This window comes from Aegilops tauschii, chromosome 2 (genome assembly GCF_002575655.3).
Source record: "Aegilops tauschii subsp. strangulata cultivar AL8/78 chromosome 2, Aet v6.0, whole genome shotgun sequence".
NCBI lineage: Eukaryota > Viridiplantae > Streptophyta > Magnoliopsida > Poales > Poaceae > Aegilops > Aegilops tauschii.
The window spans coordinates 112,871,671-112,889,593 of record NC_053036.3 but is presented as its reverse complement, the minus strand read 5'-3'; the positions used below and the strand labels follow the sequence as shown (position 1 = coordinate 112,889,593).

The window sequence follows — 17,923 nt, the reverse complement described above, 5'->3', positions numbered from 1 at the left end:
CAGGAGATCGACGGCAAGGCAAGGTCGGCATTTTTCTTTTTGGTGAAAGAACCTGCACGAGACAGTGCCCATTTCTATCTATTGACAGAGAAGGGGGCACAAGGTCGATATATCACAGGCTTGCATTGATCAATGATCACACGACAAGTTTAGACTTTCATGGATAGTATAACAGCACTGTTAAGGAATCACTCCATATTACCAGCTACATTACCATGAGAAAAGAAGTACCATAGTGATTCCAATAACAAGAAAAGACTATTAACGAGTTACCATAACCTTAAAGTCTGCCGGTCACCAAACACATCAGAGTTCGTCCTGGTTCGATATTTAAGTAGCGTGCATAATTAGCGAATTAGGTAGCAGGTGATTTGAGCATTTGCACGCCACACAGCAACAAAAAATGTTGCATCAGATAATCCCTTTTTCTTCCTTTTTCTTCTGTCATGATGGCAGAAAAACTTTCTTATTCAGAAAAGAGTTTGACATTACAAACCAAACATATCTGGAGAGAAAAATATTGGAATACAGTGCAGATAAGTAATGAATCATCAAACTTCATTTCAAACTAAATAGGAAGCCAGCACTCCCGAATCATCTTCTGATAACGAGGAGTGCTTCTGGCAGATCGATACAAATGAATTCAGGAACCAAAGAATGACATCACAAACCAAAATTCTCCTACCCCCTACACTTGTATGTACAGACTGAAGAAAAAACGAATAGACCGACCCTGAGGTCTGCTTATTGAGAAGCTGAAGTAACTAAGAAGTGCAAATTTCAGTCTGCAAGGGGCTGACTACTCTGTAATTGTAGATTTCGTGTCGTCGGTGACGCTGGTGGCGGTTGCAGTAGTATGGCTGGGCTCACCGGTGAAGGACGAGGCGGCAGAGACCGCAATAGAGGGCTTGATCTGCTCAAGCTGCCTGCCGCAGGACCTGCTGGGCCTCGGGCCTCGCTGGTGGCGAAGGATCAACGCAATGCAATGCCAGTTTCAGCGTCTTGACCAGCTCTTCTCCGGTCTCCGAGCCAGCGGCAGCGTCCTTCATGAGCTCCAGGTCGAACACCTCGTTGGTCCACTCCTCTTGGACGACCGAGGCCACCCACTGCGGCAGGTCGAGGCCGTTGGTCGTGTCTCCGGGCGACTTGCCGGTCAGGAGCTCGAGCATTTGGTGCTGGCCTTCTTCAGCTTGCAGAGCTCAGGGGCTCGGTAGCCGAGCGCGCCCGCGGCGGCGATCACGCTGGGCTGGAGTTGGTCGTCGCGCTCATGAGGCGCGACAGGCCGCAGTCGGCGATCTTGGCGTTGTTGCCCTCGTCCAGGAGGATGTTGTTGCTGGTGAGATTGCCGTGCACCATGTTGGCGTCGGTCTCCACGCCCATCGCGATGTTCATCCTCGTCGACCAGTCCACCGGGCTGCTATCCGGCGCAAGAGCTGCGACACAACACCGATGTAAGCGCAAAGAAGCAAAACCATACGATCGAGCATTGATTGTACAGAGCAACAGAGCAAGTGAGCTTACCATGGAGGAAAAAGTTGAGGTTACCTTTGGGCCCCATGTATGTAGTAGGCCCTGAGCGCGAGGAGGTTGGGGGGGTGCCGGATCTTGCCGAGCGCGTTCACCTCCGCCTCAAACTCCTTCTGGCTCTTGGCGATCTTCTCGCGGAGCCGCTTCACCGCGACGTAGCTGCCGTTCTCCATCCATGGTCGCCTTGTACACCGTCCCGTAGGTGCTCTTCCCCAGGATCTCCGCGGTCGCGCACAGCAGGTCGTCCGCCGTGAACGAGACAGGTAGCCCGGTGAAGTTGGACAAGTCATCCAGAATGAGTTTGAGGTTGAGGAGCTGATTGTGATCGGCTTTGAGGACGATAAGAGGAGTTATCGTCGGCGTACTGAAGCACCGGGCACGGGAGGTCAGTGACAAGTGGATGCTGCAGGAGGCCCCGTTCAGAGGCATCAATGATCATCTGCTGGAGGAGGTCAGCCACAAGGATGAAGAGGAATGGGGAACCTTTGATTGTCGATCGGATCCCTTTCTTGCACTGAATCCAGCGGCCAGTGGCTGGTAGTCTTTAGCTAGTCTCTACTTGACAAGTTATTTTAACCAAAGACAACTTGACCAGGGGCTGGCAGTTTATGTGGTTTGTCCATAAACAAATTATTTTAACAAAGGACAATTTAACAAGCGTAATTGGACAAGACCTACTAAGTGTAGTTTCTGTGATCGGGATGAGACGATCAAACACCTTTTTCTTGATTGCTCGCTAGCCAAAGTTTTATGGCGGACGGTCCATATTGCTTTTAATATTACTCCACCGAGTTCTGTCAACACGTTATTTGGAACGTGGCTTAACGGGATAGAGCCCGAGTTAGCGAGACATATTCGCGTAGGAGTCTGTGCCTTGTTGTGAGCGCTCTGGAATTGCAGAAATGATTTGGTTTTTAACAGGACAACACGCATTCATTTTTTGCAGGTTATTTTCAGAGCCACGACGTTGATCCGTTCGTGGTCGCTACTCACTCCGACCGAGGTCAGGGAGCGTTTGGTTACTGGATCTATCCGCTGGAAGATGGTAGCTCGGGATATCTTCAACCGGTTTTGGATGGCGGTCATGTAATAGAATAGGCAATTAGTTTACCTATCTCTCTTTTGCCAGCCGGTTGTGGCGTCCTTTATTTGGCTAGTTTATCTTCTAGCCATTTTGGCTCTGTGTGAGCTATTTTTTATTTTCACTTGGAGACTTTAAGATCTTGTTGGAACCTATTTATTTGTTTAATGAGATGGCCGTATGCATCGTTCTGTTGCAGAGGCCGGAGAGTCCCCCTTTTTCGAAAAAAGCTAGTCTCTACTTACATTTCTTCTCCGAAATTGGGCACCTTTGATTTCAGGAATGTTCGCTAAATACAGAGCAATCACTTCACACCCCCCCCCCCCCATGCTTTCTACACTTTCTACACTGCATATAGTCTGAAATCAGAAATGGTACTCCCTTTTCTCACTTCTTTTTCTTCCGTATATCTATGCGCGAATGGGCCGGGCCGGCCCAATCGAAGCGGGAAGAGGAAAAACCCTCGGCGAGAGCAGCCTCTCAACTCGCTTAAGGTGAGAAATAGTCCCCGCACCTCATTCTCCTCTAATTGTTTCGTTGGGTGGCGGAACTACCACAAGGCGAACTAGGCCCAGGCAGCCCATTTAGTTTGCCTCCTAGTCTGATCATGATTTTGCAAAAATTCCAAAAAATTGTCATCTTAAAAGACAGCACCTAATTTGAATTATCACTACATAAAGGATTCAGATACATCAAAAAGTAGCCATGATTTGACTCTCAATAATTGCTATCCCCCAGAAAACAAAAAAAATACTCTACAAAATGTTCTCGAAAAATTGCCAATGTGGCAAATTGCTGAAAAAATTGTAAAGATCACGTGGCAAATCATTGGAGAAAGCCTAACTTATCACAAGGGTGAATTTTGTAAACATCAAAGTTGGAAAAAATATCTAAAATTTTCCATGGGGACATTTTATAAACATTCCTACAAAAATTGTCATGGGAACAATTATTTCCAATTTGCCATAAGGAACTATTTTCGGAAAACATTGTCATGTGTACAAAGACAAAAAATCTTAGAACTTGTCACGGTCCATCAAAATAAAGGTTTTTTACACAGTACAGCATGGACGCTCATACATACGCACATACAGTCATTCATATGAACGCACGCATGCACACCCTATCCCTATAATCACCTTTGAGGTACTAAGCGTGACACATTATCTTGAGATTGCCGAAGTCGCCTCAGACATCTGTAGTTGCCATGGTCGTTTAAATAAAAAACGCCTCTGTTTCGAAAAAAACACTAAAGTTTTCGAAGCATGACATGGCATGACTGCACGAGCCGTACTTGAACGAGCCCGTGCAAAATAAAGCAGAAAAAGACACCAACGCGACACAAGCTGCAAAACCTCAACGACCCGACCCAGCGACACAGTCAATAGTCTCGCCAATGGCAACCTGGAAATCTCACCGTAAATCATGGCCAGACCTGCCGCCAGATCTCCTGGGCATCGTACTCCACCATCTCCCGTCCCTCGTCGACCGCGTCCGTCTCCGTGCCGCTTGCCGCTCGTGGCGCTCCAGCGCCGCCATTTTACTGGCCGCGCCGTCGCAGCTTCCCTGGCTCGCCTGTGGCGACGGCACCCTCTTGGATGTGGCCAATAACACAGAGCACCGTGATACGTCATCAATGTATCTATAACTTTTGATTGTTTCATTCTATTATATTATCTCTCTTGGATGCTCTATATGCATTTTTATGCTATTTTATATCATTTCTTGGGACCAACCTATTAACCTAGTGTCTAGTGTCAGTTCCTGTTTTTTGCTTGTTTTTGGCTTTTAAGAAAATCAATATCAAATGAAATCCAAACACGTTGAAACTTTAGGGTGATTTTTTTAGGCCAGAAGGGGCCCTAGAAGGTTCGGGAGGAGGTCAGAAGACCTATGAGAGAGTCACGAGCTCACATGGTGCAGAGGTGAGACCGAAATAAGATGACTAGAACAACATTGTGCAAAATCATGAGAGAGGGGTAGCAAAATTAGAAGATATAAGTTTGTGGGTGAGCGGGGGTGTTATGCCATGCATGCTAGTCTTCAGGAATGGAGCACTGTAGGGGCCACCGTCATGTACCTGAGGGGAGTGAGATCTAGGCCCGTGGTGCGGAGACGAGACTAAAAGATGATTACGAGAATGACATTGTGCTAAATCATGAGAGAAGGGCCACAAAATTAGAAATATAACTATGAAGGGTTTTTCTTTTGCAAAAATATTGGTTGTGTGACGTCGGTCAACCTATGACGCGTATAATTCGAAGCTGGTCGACATGACATAGGACCTGTAGTGAGCAACTAAAATAATTTTAGGAGCAGAATATGCAGTTTTGATTTTTTTTACAACGAACTTGACACCTTTATAAAAGATATAGGACATTTGATACATTTTACTATCGCTAATAAGCCTTAACCAACAAACCTGTGGTTGGATGGTTAGAGGGATTGTGCCATCCCCAGCCCACCAGGGTTCAAATCCCGATGCTCGCATTTATTCCTGGATTTATTTCAGGATTTCCAAATCAAAAACAGAAAGGAAATATGAAAGCGGAAACGAAAATTTGGAAAACCGATTTTCTACATGAAAACTGAAACAAAAACAGAATGGTGGAATTTTCTATTTGCACTATGAACCTATGGTTGTTTTTTATTTCTACCACCAAAGAACACGAAATTACCTAATGAGCTGAAGAGCCCATGTGTGGCCGAACTACTACTATCAGCAACGAAGCTAGCCGTCATTTTAACCCCAATATACCCAAACCTTATCCGGCGCTAAACCTCCTCCACTTGGGCTTGCCCATTTTACTCTTTTTCCCCTGTCTTCGACCGCGGCAATGTTGTTTCATTTTCTTTCCCAAAAATTACCCCTTCCATTTTCGTGAAGTTCTAGAAGCTTTCGACTAGTTTTGGGAAGCTCCTACAAGCTATTGTCCAGCTTTTCTTTTTCGGTTTTCTGGACGGCTTTTATTTGGCCTTTTCTTTTCATTTCCTTTTTCTTGTTCCTATTTCCTTTTCCTTTCCTTTTTTTTTCATCTGCGCCTTTTTTTTCAAATTCATGATTTTTTTAAAACACATGAACTTTTTTCAAATGCATGTACATATTCAAATCCACATGTTTTACAAATCTATGATTTTTATTTTAAAAATCCATGATTTAATTTTTCAAAACCCATGAACTTTTTCCAAATCCACGAACTTCTTTTTGAAAATCCGTGAATTTTTCAAATTTTGTGATTTTTTCATATTTGATAAACTTTTTTCAAAATCCTAGGCTTTTGTTTCCAAATCAAAGAAAAATTGAAATCCGCAATTTTTTTCTGATTCATTATTTTTTTCCAAAATCGCTAACATTTTTTGAATTCGTGAACATTTTTGTATTTGTGATTGTTTTTGCAAATCTGTTAACTTTTTTGAGCTCATGATTTTTTTGAATTTGTGAATTTTTTAATCCCTTTTTTAAATCACATGAGCGCTGGCTAACCGGGAAAACCGGTGCATCCCCCGGTGAGGGCTTGTCTCCTTGTTAGTCCGGCCAATGATGGGCGGTGCGTACCGGCGGAGTGTCGACGGGACCAAGGAGGGTCCTCCCCCCCCCCCCCCCTCCCGCCTCCATGTTATATATTGCAAGGATAAACTTGCCCTAATGCTAAACTCACTGCTAATCTTCCGGCCACTCTAATCTCCCTAGCCCTTTTGGCCCCGCCTTCATTTGCTCCAAGCTCCGCCACTGGTGGTGCGTGAGGGATCCGGCTTGCATGCTCCCTCCCCATGCTCCCATCTGTGCTCCCACTTCATCCTACGGCTATCTTTTTTCTTTTTTTCTTTCTAATCTAATCATCTCCCCCCTGATTTTAAGGGGGTGGGGCCGAGCCATATTTTGTTCCAATCAAATTAAGCCACATATGCGGGAGCACGGATGGGCACATGCCGGGGGAGCAGGCAAGTCTCGTCCGTGCGTGAGCGCTGGCTAGACTCCCTAGCGCTTAAGGCGCTGGGAGGAGCACTCCACAATGGGAGTCAAGCCTCAAATTTCCCTTCACAAATTTTTTTGTGATGTTAAAATATGTTGTATTTGTAAGAAGGTGACCTAATACACTATGGTGATTTACTATATGGGGAGCTTGTCCTTATAATTACCGAAAATATGTTTTGTATTGCCAAAGTTGAAAAACTATGCACAATGTATATCCTATAAAATAACCACCATAATATTTTGTGGTTACGTTAACAATTGATTAAGTCTGTTGGTTTGCTTGTGTTTTCCTCTATGGTTCAAGGGTTTTTTTAAGTTTCAGTCAACACCCACTTCAGTTTTCGTGTTCGCGCCATATTCGCTATATGTTTTGATTCCGATAGAACCTATTTTTGCATTTATTTTTGGAGTTTCTGTATTCATTTTCGCTTTGGTAAAAAACATGAAAAAAATGTGGTAGCACCCAGTTTTGTTCGTTTCCACTTCGTTTTCATTCCTAACGATAACCCAACAGGAAGTTCAAAATTAAAACAAGGGTGGAGAATGAAAATGAAGGTAATACAAAAGCTTCACAATATCCTAGTGCTGTATTTTCTGGTGATAGATGTGATAGAGTCAGTTAAAATGGTACTCCATACGTAAAGGAACATAAGAGCAAAAGGGGCATAGCAAAGTATTCCTGCTCCATTGTAGCTTCTTTAATCAAGGAAGTACGCGACCTACGCGATGGTGTTCTTTTTGCAAATCTTAAAGGATTCACGCATGTGATAATGGAGGTGGACTGCCTGGAGATGGTCAACCTCTTTTTTTTGAGGGAGAGATGGTCAACCTCTGGAATACTCGCCACAACTCGAGATCTGTTGTGGATCCTATTTTAGCTGAAATTGGGGCGCTAGCTCGTGTTTTTTTTTCCTTTTTGTAATTCAACATGTAAATCGGTCAGCTAATGTTCCGGCTCATTTGTGTGCGAGGCGTGTCTGCACACCGCATGTAACGGAAAGCTGGCTCGATGAAACCCCAAGCTTTCTCATGACCAGCCTTCTCGTTGACCGTCCGAGGAATGCCTTTGTTTGAATATAGCACAAAAAAAAATACGCGACCAAGCTGGATGAGTGGATGAGACCACTCTTGCGGCCATGATGTGCCATGTGGTCGATAAGTACGTCGCTGAAAAACAATTGCGTTTCTCCCGTCTCAAACTTCCCAAGATAAAAGCACGAATAGGGAGGCGGGAGGCCATGGCCTTTCTTTGGGACCTCATGTCACGCACGATATTTGTCCATCGATCTTGCACGCTGAAGAGTAGCCTTATCCCTCGATCCTATCTATGCATGAGGCTACTTTTTGATGCGTCGGGTATTCTGAGCTGGGATGGTTGGCTTCACTTCACGGTGCGCAGATGCTCTGAACCGGAACTCAGGTTCTGGCGCGTGCTGTTTCTGGAGTTTGTTGGCTTCACGGCACCGCACAGATGCTCTGACCCGTAAGTCTGAAACTGCACTGACGAGGCATCGAAAGGTTTTCTGCAGCGAGTTCAGACTATTTTCTCGTGCGGTCGGTTAGGCCCACAGATGGATGTTGCTGTACAACGTACGTTATGTCGAGACTATAGCATTTCCTTCGCTTCTGAGAATTGCTCGTTGACGCGTGCGTTTGTGCTTCAGTATGCTGTAGACGGGACACAGTTCAGGGCCGGCTGGACTCTCCGGCAATGGAGAAGGGAGCTGAAGGAGTTGAGATTGTTCGCCTTGCCTGAAGAGTGAAACGGTTGCCACCTGAACTCCTCGCATAAAACAAGCAAGAAGAAACTCCTCCGAGACAAATTGCAGGAGAAGCGATGGCAGTTCACGAAAACAAGAATCGTGTGAGAGAGGTATTATTATTTTTAACTGAAGAGAGGGTTCACGAAAAGAAAAAAACTCTAATAATGTCAAGAGTGGGATTTGAACCCACGCCCTTTCGGACCAGTACCTGAAACTGGCGCCTTAGACCAACTCGGCCATCTTGACTTGGTGCTTCTATTTCGTTATTCATCATTATGAACATGATTAGACTTATCATTTTCAACGAAGACATTCCAAATATTTTTTTTTGTTTTTTTTTCAAGAACCTGCAGCGAGCTCTTTTGAGGATTCTCACCACATACAGATTGATCTATATTTATATATTAAGATAGAGATGTTTATTCAATGAAAATAAGGATTACAGGCGCTTACCGCGGTTGCCCCACACCACTCACCAAGAGAAACCACCATGAGATAATTCTTGCTGGACTACCACTACCACCGTCTTCCATTCCCGGCGTTGATCCTTTACCTTCTCGGTTAGCTCTCCCGCTCTTGAGCCAGATGGTTTGCAAAGTTCAGAGAGCGACCGAGTTGAAACATCTCTTAAGTAGAGTATACTAAATGATTTGCAATATAGAGACTTCAGAAGGGAGGCGTAATGGCATATGCGATTGGCACAATGGTAACCTCCTTTGGTTCCCACCTTATACCAATCTTCCTAGCCACATCTACAAATAATTGCCAAAAATTGCAAGTAAGAATGTGACCGACCATGCTTCTCCAAACCCCCAATATGTTAACTCTTGCAGTAACTTTCAGTGCGGCATCACCGATGCATTGAAATTCAGAAGCTACGGTTGATCCGGCCAGCTCTTGTCCCACCAGCCACACGCGGTGTTGACCTTAAACATTCAAAAAAGTCCTTGGTTGGAACTAAGTGCATGCCAATAATTGGCCTTCCCCAACCTATTTCACACATAAAGCATATATTAGAAAGAAAGAAAAACGAACATAAAAAAATGCCCACGGCTCCATTGAAACCTCGTCCTCCTGACTCACATTGATAATCTCTTTCTTTCCATCTAATAATGCCAGTTGCACCTAAAAACCCATAATCGACAGCATTATTATTAGCTCAGGTTCATTACTCCTTGCACCAGCTGCCTTGCGTGGGGAAGGAAGCGACCCATCAACCACTATGTTGAAATTTCTGACGATTTTCCATGATAACAAATTTCCAACGATTACTCCGAAAACGAAGTCTGATGTTTTTTTTTCTCCTAATCTGAACGATTGGATCAGGATCAGGAATCTATCTACACTTGTCTCTCCTACCTGGACTCCGATGGCATCTACGCCATGTTGCTTGCTTGCACGTTGTTTCCTCGAAACTGAGCCCGATCAACCAACGGCATATTCCAACCGATCGATGCGTATTCCGCCCGAATATCTATCTTATTATTAGTACCATATATAATACTTTGTCGCGTGTTGCATGAAGTTGTTACATTACGCCCCTAAAAAAAAGTTGTCACATTACGTCGTCCTATAAGTAGCTGCGCGATAGCTGCGGCTACACATCTCATAGTTGAAGATGAAGCTTGTCGTTGTGCTCTCGGCCCTGCTCCTGCTTTCTCTCGTCGCCGTCTCATCCGCCGAGGAATTCGATTTCTTCTACCTTGTTCAGCAAGTGAGTAATACCACTACCAAATCGATGATGGTTTTACGATCTGTAGATCTATTCTTGTACAGATTGCAAAGTTAGGGTTACCTGATTCCTCCCAGAAAAGCGGTGAGTCTAACGATCGGCATCTTGTTTTTTGGGCGTACTTACTTTCTAGTGGCCAGGGTCCTTCTGTGACACGAAGAAGGGGTGCTGCTTCCCGGACACCGGCAAGCCGGCGACGGACTTCGGCATCCACGGGCTATGGCCCAACTACGCCAAGTGCAAGACCCGCGGCGAGCTCGACGGCGCCCTGGAGATGGTGACCAAGCGCAAGAAGAAGTGCTGGCCGGAGAACTGCAACAGCGAGCGCCTCAAGCTCTGGGAGATCAAGGACCTGGTGACGGAGCTGGACGCCAACTGGCCGACGCTAGCGTGCAAGGGCGGCAAGAGCATCGAGTTCTGGACCCACGAGTGGGAGAAGCACGGCACCTGCTCCAACCTGGACCAGCACGGCTACTTCGCGACGGCGCTCGGCTTCAAGGCCCGCCACAACCTCACCGGCATCCTCGCCGACGCCGGGATCGTGCCGTCGGACAGTGAGACCTACTTCCTCAGCAGCATCAGGGACGCCATCAAGCAGGGGACCGGGTTCACGGCGAACCTGGAGTGCAACCGCGGCGTCGCCGGCGAGACGCAGCTGTTCCAGGTGTACCAGTGCATCGACCGCGCCGGGGAGAACCTCATCGACTGCCCGCTGCCGATGCAGGGCAACTGCAAAGACAGGGTCCAGCTGCCGGCCTTCTGATTAAAATTTTGAATTCTGATTGAACACCCGTTGCCGACTTGCCGCCGTCCGTCGGGGTGTGGTGCGGCGGCCGATTGGCTCGACGCGTCCCGGCCGGCCGCCTGCACGGCGCGCGCGTGGATTACGTGATGGATGTACCTTTGTGTTTGTTATTGGTTCAGTTAAAATGCCGTCACAGTCCCGAGTTCTGGGCATCGACGTAACGTTTACTATTAATTCCTGATCTGATCAGGCGAATAAAGACTTTTAATCTTGCCTTTTCATTTTGCTCCACAAATTCTAAACAAAGTCAAAAGATGAAACACAGTATGTCACGGCACTTTGAGTTGGGATATTTTGTTGTTTTGATGAGATGACCTTGCGTTGCGATTAAGATAATGCCGGATTGTGATAAGTGCTCAACCTTGCAGTGCGGTGCCACCTCACACTAGCTGCTCTTCATGGCCGGCCTACGGATGTAACGACAAGTGTCTTCGTTATCGACGACATCTTACATGTGCATGGTAAATGGATGCCACGACTAGTCCTGTAGTTGATGAGGACGCCATGGCAAGAGACGAGGCATGGTGGTGTCGTTTGCATACCTGCCACCGGCATTCATTTGCTAGGACGGCGCGAGGTTGCCGGAGCATCAGCCGATGCCCTTTCTCGCTCGTTAATGACCTCACCTTGTGTGTGACGCTGTTGGGATGGCGGAAAATGAAGGCGGCAACACATGATGAATTCGATTTGTGGTGCTTTTCGAGGACCTTTGGTTTTGAGCTCCGGGGTGAATACCCTAGGTTTGACCAACGGTTTGACCCTAGTTGGTCATACCTGACAATGACGGTGTTTTTGTGTCGTTACCATGCTGAAGGCATTGCTTGGAGTTTGCTCGGATATAATCTTTAAGGTGGAAACCCATGATCTGACATTCGATGGCTGGATCCGGTGACGGAGGTGCTTGCGCATCGTTTCCTTCCCGGTTTTGGAGAACTTTTTTCCTAGTCCTTGTGTTGTCAGGAATGATTGGTGTTGATGGTCATTTTCTCCCCATCACCTAGGCATAGCTTCGGTCTTGTATGACTTTGCTTTTGCCAGCGTGATCCTTTGTGTGTGGATTAGTATTGATTGTGTGCATCGTAGTTATGCAGAGGCCATTGGTGTTTTCATTGTGTTATATATCCCCTGGAAACTACATAATGAGTCAATAGAAATGCCCTTTGTTGAAAGAATAAGTGTTGCAGGGCAACCACACTCCTTAAATCGAAACCCTCGAAACCATGCAATATATGCACGTGGATCATATATCATGAATTCATCACAATTCAACAATACAACAAATACAAAGAAAAATAACAGCATATGCGATTATCGTATCCAAGGGCACAACAAATATAACGAACAAAGGCATACAAAATGGAGCAAAATTTGTATCCCTTCCCGCTGGGACATTCTGTTGACCAGGACGTGTGTAGACCGGACGTCGGTGTTGCCCATGCTTCTCCGCGCCCGTTGGAGTTGTGGCAAGTCGCACACCTCGTTGGTCGTCCCCTGCAGTTACGTGAATCTGTCTAGAATCCCCCAATCGGTCGTTCGATCAATGTCAGTCGTGGGCAGGGCAGTCGGTGACTTCATTATTGACGACTGGATGGACGGGCGCGAGGCGACCAAGTGCAGTGGAGGCTACATATCCTCCTCGAGGTCCACAACATCCTTGTCTGGAACTCCCTACCCCGCCACTTCCCTCTTGCGCTACTTTCGTCACCGCTCCCTACGAGGGACGTTCTCTGGCCTGCAGCTCGGTGCCACGGATGGGAACCCCATGGACGACGCAGAGGCAATATCCTAGGCAGAGGTGGGGGCGGGGTACTCGCACTGGTACGCGTCGGTGCTATACAAACGGTTTTTAACCCCTTTCCGCGACGGCATTTGGGACCGTCGTCAAGTGAGTGTGTGCGATAGGGTGTCCTTCCCACACGACCCAGAAACCATCGGGGATATGGAGCAGTGATCCAGAGGCCTTCCAAAATGTAATCGTGTGCGATGCAGCACACACTAAATTCTTTCACACGTGTGGTATCGATGATTAAGAGTTTCTAATGACGCAGTGAAACCATACGGTCTGTCGTAACGAACCGTTTGGGAAATAGTATGTAAGGCACACGGGCCAACATATGAATTGTGTGCGATTTGTGCCCCATCGCACACGAGTTTTCTGCGTAACCGGTCTGCCATGCTAGACTCCATCGCACACGTTTGCCAACAATTACCGTCTGCGATAATGTTCTATCACAAACGGTTCAGGAGCCCCTTCGCACACATCTGCTGTAGACCGTTTGTGATTTGTTGGGTATCACCGACGGTTGCCGCAAGAGTGACGTGTGCTTTTCGTTTGGGATCCCACACGTTTTCTGAAAAAATTACAACTGGGATTGTATTTTGCATTGGGCACGATTTACTCCCAGTTCTCGTGTGCGATAACGTGATATCACAAACGGTTCCGGAGACCCTACGCACACGTAATAGCGCTGCAAATCGTTTGCGATCTGCTGTGTATCACCGACGGTTCCGCTACGATTGACGTATGCTTTCCGATGTGGATCGCACACACTCATTTAGTTGAACCGTGTGCGGAGCAATTGCCAGTTTAAAACAAAAATATCCCATTTTGAATCGGCACGCGAAAAGCAAATTCACCACAATATTCAATTGAACAAATAAACAAAAATATCCCATTTTGAATCGGCACGCAAAAAGCAAATTCGCCACAATATTCAATTGAACAAATAGTGTCCACAGGAAGAACATTCATCAGATTTCGCAACAATTGCAATTGAACATATGGTAGCTAAATTCCAATGATTTGTCTACACATATATGCATTACATAATTAATCATAGTGTATGAAATACGAAGACCTCTCAGATAGAAAACAATGGATCCATGCGTTATATGTTTAGCGGCTAACTCTTACTCAATGTTTCAGGAGAACGCATGCTGAAATCTTCATTATCACTAGTGGGATTGATGTAGTGACCCAGGAAGAAGTCGCTGATAAATCTCCGAACCATCAGCAATTCACCAGCCGGGAGCGGTTCAGGGGTCCTCGGTTTTAAGATGAGCTGCAGTATTTTTAAGATCAGAATGTGCCATATGAGTGGAGTAGAAGATATTAATTAAGATAGACTTACTGGTACTAATTCGCGAGGATCGTAACAACTATCAGCAGATTTGCAGATGGAGATCATGTGTCTGCAAACATAGTATCCACAAAGGTTGGTCCCTGCTTCTTGCTGAGGACACTGAATTTTTTTGTACAAAATTAGTCATGTATTTGTCCTGTTAGGAACAACCTACCCGGTGTTAGATGTATTATTTTTTCTTTGAAAAAAATAGAAAGAGTTTTATTTAGAAGCTTAAACATTTGACTAGCGTAAGGAAAGGTATTTGCAGACTGTTGGATAAATTTTCCGAAAATAATGGATTTCGGTGTGTTACCGGAGAAACGATCTCGTGCTACAGAGGTAGTTCCCTCTTGAACAGGTTCCCTGGTTTAGTTTTCCACAATGCGAGCACACTGCAAATGATGATGAATTTTGACAACATCAATTATTGAACCAGATATGAATGCACATTAATTTCAACATCATAGAATTCAATATCTATCCAAGAATTGCTGAACATGCGTCAGATCCTGAGCGTTTGTCGACTCTTTGAGAGAATCAATGTATTAAACTGTGTTCTTGTTTGGAACATTGAATACCAATATAAAGTGATTGCTACATATTAAGAAAGCCATGAACTTATGAATGATGTCGAAATCTTAAAGACAATCAGTGTATGTGTGGTTGTTTACTTGACTTACCATTCATGATATGGACAGAGAAATGATTCTGCATGAGACGTGTTTTCGAAGATATGGATGACCGTGTTAACGGCCCAGTCCCGTCGGTCCTTACCATCTAATGATGTTTCATTTGCTAATGCAGGATCTATGAAATACACACTCTCCCTTTTTCTTCTCGTGCGTTCAATCCCCTGAGACGAATAAAATGCAGTTAGCTGTTTATCACTTACAACCTTGTATGGAGAAGTTGATCAGAGTTTGTTAAGTACTTACAAAATCAGGCATCTAACAAGAGTGGCATCGAGCACGTTGAAGTTGAAGAAGAGATGTAAGTTCTCGAAACTCACATTGAGGGAACCAGCATCATGTCGGAAATGATCTCTATTGTAGTGGACTAGCAAAGCATTATGACCTGCTGACATTTGATCCATGCAATATTCATGTAACTCGCGGCAACTGGAGCTGCACTTATCAAAGTATTCGCCAACAAGAAATGGCTGGCCATGGACGTAATTGCGTGCTTCAAGTACGTTTGCTTTACTTTTAGCAAGTAACAATTCTACTTCTTCATTATCCATGGCGTCAGAAATAATATTACTCCCCGATTCGAACAAGCTGCTGTTAATTTGGTTCTGGGTGATGAGTGCTTTAAGTAAGAGGCAATCGTTCTCTTTCCTCTTCACTCTCCCGCTGCGCTTCCTCGTGGTCGTGGGTGTAGCCTTTTTGGCCACTTCCTTCTTGGTACTTGAAGCATTTCTGGCAGAACGTCTGGTTGGCTGCAAGGTAGACTGCCAACTAGACAGTGAAGCTTGGACGCACTGCTTAGCAGACGGTTTATCTATGCGGGACCGCTGAGCTGGCGGTGCTGCTGTGACGGACTGCTGGGCTATAGGAGCAGAGGCATCGGACTGCTGACTGCTACCTCTTGAGCACTGCGTTGGTTTTCACTTGAAGAGGAAAGGGTGATGCAGTAAAGTAGCGTAAGTATTTCCCTCAGTTTTTGAGAACCAAGGTATCAATCCAGTAGGAGATCACGCTCGAGTCCCACGCACCTACACAAACAAATAAGAACCTCGCAACCAACGTGATAAAGGGGTTGTCAATCCCTTCATGGTCACTTACGAGAGTGAGATCTGATAGATATGATAAGATAATATTTTTGGTATTTTTATGATAAAGAGAAATAAAGATGCAAAGTAAAATAAACGGCAATAAAAATAGCTAAGTGTTGGAAGATTAATATGATGGAAGATAGACCCCGGGGCCATAGGTTTCACTAGTGGCTTCTCTCAAGAGCATAAGTTTTACGGTGGGTAAACGAATTACTGTCGAGCAATTGATAGAATTGAGCATAGTTATGAGAATATCTAGGTATGATCATGTATATAGGCATCATGTCCGCGACAAGTAGACCGAAACGATTCTGCATCTACTACTATTACTCCACACATCGACCGCTATCCAGCATGCATCTAGAGTATTAAGTTCATAAGAACAGAGTAATGCTTTAAGTAAGATGACATGATGTAGAGGGATAAACTCACGCAATATGATATAAACCCCATCTTTTTATCCTCGATGGCAACAATACAATACGTGTCATTTCCCCTACTGTCACTGGGATCGAGCACCGCAAGATTGAACCCAAAGCTAAGCACTTCTCCCATTGCAAGAAAGATCAATCTAGTAGGCCAAACCAAACAGATAATTCGAAGAGACTTGCAAAGATAACCAATCATACATAAAAGAATTCAGAGGAGATTCAAATATTGTTCATAGATAATCTTGATCATAAACTCACAATTCATCGGATCTCGACAAACACACTGCAAAAGAAGATTACATCGAATAGATCTCCAAGAAAATCGAGGAGAACTTTGTATTGAGATCCAAAGAGAGAGAAGAAGCCATCTAGCTAATAACTATGGACCCGAAGGTCTGAGGTAAACTACTCACACATCATCGGAGAGGCTATGGTGTTGATGTAGAAGCCCTCCATGATCAATGCCCCCTCCGGCGGAGCGCCGGAAAAGGCCCCAAGATGGGATCTCACGGGTACAGATGGTTGCGGCGGTGGAAATAGGGTTTTTGCTCCGTATATGATGTTTCCAGGGTATATGGGTATATATAGGAGGAAGAAGTACGTCGGTGGAGCAACGAGGGGCCCATGAGGGTGGAGGGCGCGCCTGGGGGAGGTGGGCGCGCCCCCTACCTCGTGCCTTCCTTGTTGATTGCTTTACGTAGACTCCAAGTCCTCTGGATCATGTTTGTTCCGAAAATCACGTTCCTGAAGGTTTCATTCCGTTTGGACTCCGTTTGATATCCTTTTCCTTCGAAACACTGAAATAGGCAAAAAACAACAATTTGGGCTGGGCCTCCGGTTAATAGGTTAGTCCCAAAAATAATATAAAGTGTACAATAAAGCCCATTAAACATCAAAAACAGAATATAATATAGCGTGGAACAATAAAAAATTATAGATACGTTGGAGAAGTATCACTGACCATGCATTGAAGCTATGTCGGGTTTCTGCACAGGTGGTGCCAACTTGTCGGTGTGCTGAGGAGGTTGTGCCAACGTGTTGGTTTGCTGAGCACGAAGTGCTGACGCATTGGTATGATGATCATGTGCCTGCGGACCGACGGACTGATGAGAAGTCGGTTCTAGACCTACAGACTGCTTAACATGCGCTTCTGAAGCATTAGACTGCTTAGCAGTCTGTTCCACCAGGTTGGTCTGCTGAGCATGTGCTGCAGCTGGGTCTCCCCCCGCTGCTTCAGCGGCCGGCATCTGAACCGGTGGTGCGTCATCAGCAGCTGTAGGCCTTGCCACTGGCTACTTTGGGGCGGAGGATGACATGGCATGTACGCCACAAAGTCGGGCCGGCTGATAAAGGTTGATGCATCAGCCCGCGAGAGATGTTGTGGCAAGGAGAGCGTCACCGGTTGAGGGGCGACAGTGGTTGCTCTTGGCGGGGCTTCAGGAATCTCATCGATGAACTCTATTTCCTTTCGTGGCCACTGGATGTGATGTAACAGTGTTTCTCCCAAGGTCCTTTGCTCATCGAAGTCTCCTAGGACATTCTTCAGGGCAAATTCATTGAATCCAGGCTTTACTTCAGTCACGTAGCACTTCACACAGCTCGGCTTCAATGGCACATTGTCCAAGAAGAGGCCATCTTCCAAGAAGGGTGGGCAAACCCATGCTATTGCACATTTTAATGTACCTTCATAATGTGTAAGCACGCCCTTC

General features: G+C 45.6%; 1 protein-coding gene, 1 non-coding gene and 1 pseudogene across 2 annotated transcripts; 1 reads left to right on the top strand and 2 right to left on the bottom strand.

The window, feature by feature from the left end:
- Positions 1–487: 487 nt before the first annotated feature.
- LOC109754214 (probable leucine-rich repeat receptor-like protein kinase IMK3) lies at positions 488–1,429 on the bottom strand (annotated as a pseudogene).
- Positions 1,430–8,512: 7,083 nt separating this feature from the next.
- TRNAL-CAG (transfer RNA leucine (anticodon CAG)) lies at positions 8,513–8,593 on the bottom strand. The gene has a single exon. It is a non-coding gene; the product is annotated as a tRNA-Leu (tRNA).
- Positions 8,594–9,757: 1,164 nt separating this feature from the next.
- LOC109754196 (ribonuclease 1) lies at positions 9,758–11,103 on the top strand. The gene is made up of 2 exons (XM_020313111.2): positions 9,758–10,061; positions 10,213–11,103. Exons 1-2 carry the CDS (start codon positions 9,966–9,968, stop codon positions 10,840–10,842), a joined length of 726 nt encoding a protein of 241 aa, XP_020168700.1. The 5' UTR covers positions 9,758–9,965; the 3' UTR covers positions 10,843–11,103.
- Positions 11,104–17,923: the final 6,820 nt, after the last annotated feature.

Bases quoted from the DNA above. Each gene is read 5' to 3' on its own strand.
- LOC109754196 (XM_020313111.2), top strand. From the start codon at position 9,966: ATGAAGCTTGTCGTTGTGCTCTCGGCCCTGCTCCTGCTTTCTCTCGTC. The intron at 10,062-10,212 runs GTGAGTAATACC...CTTACTTTCTAG, and splicing joins TCTTCTACCTTGTTCAGCAA to TGGCCAGGGTCCTTCTGTGA.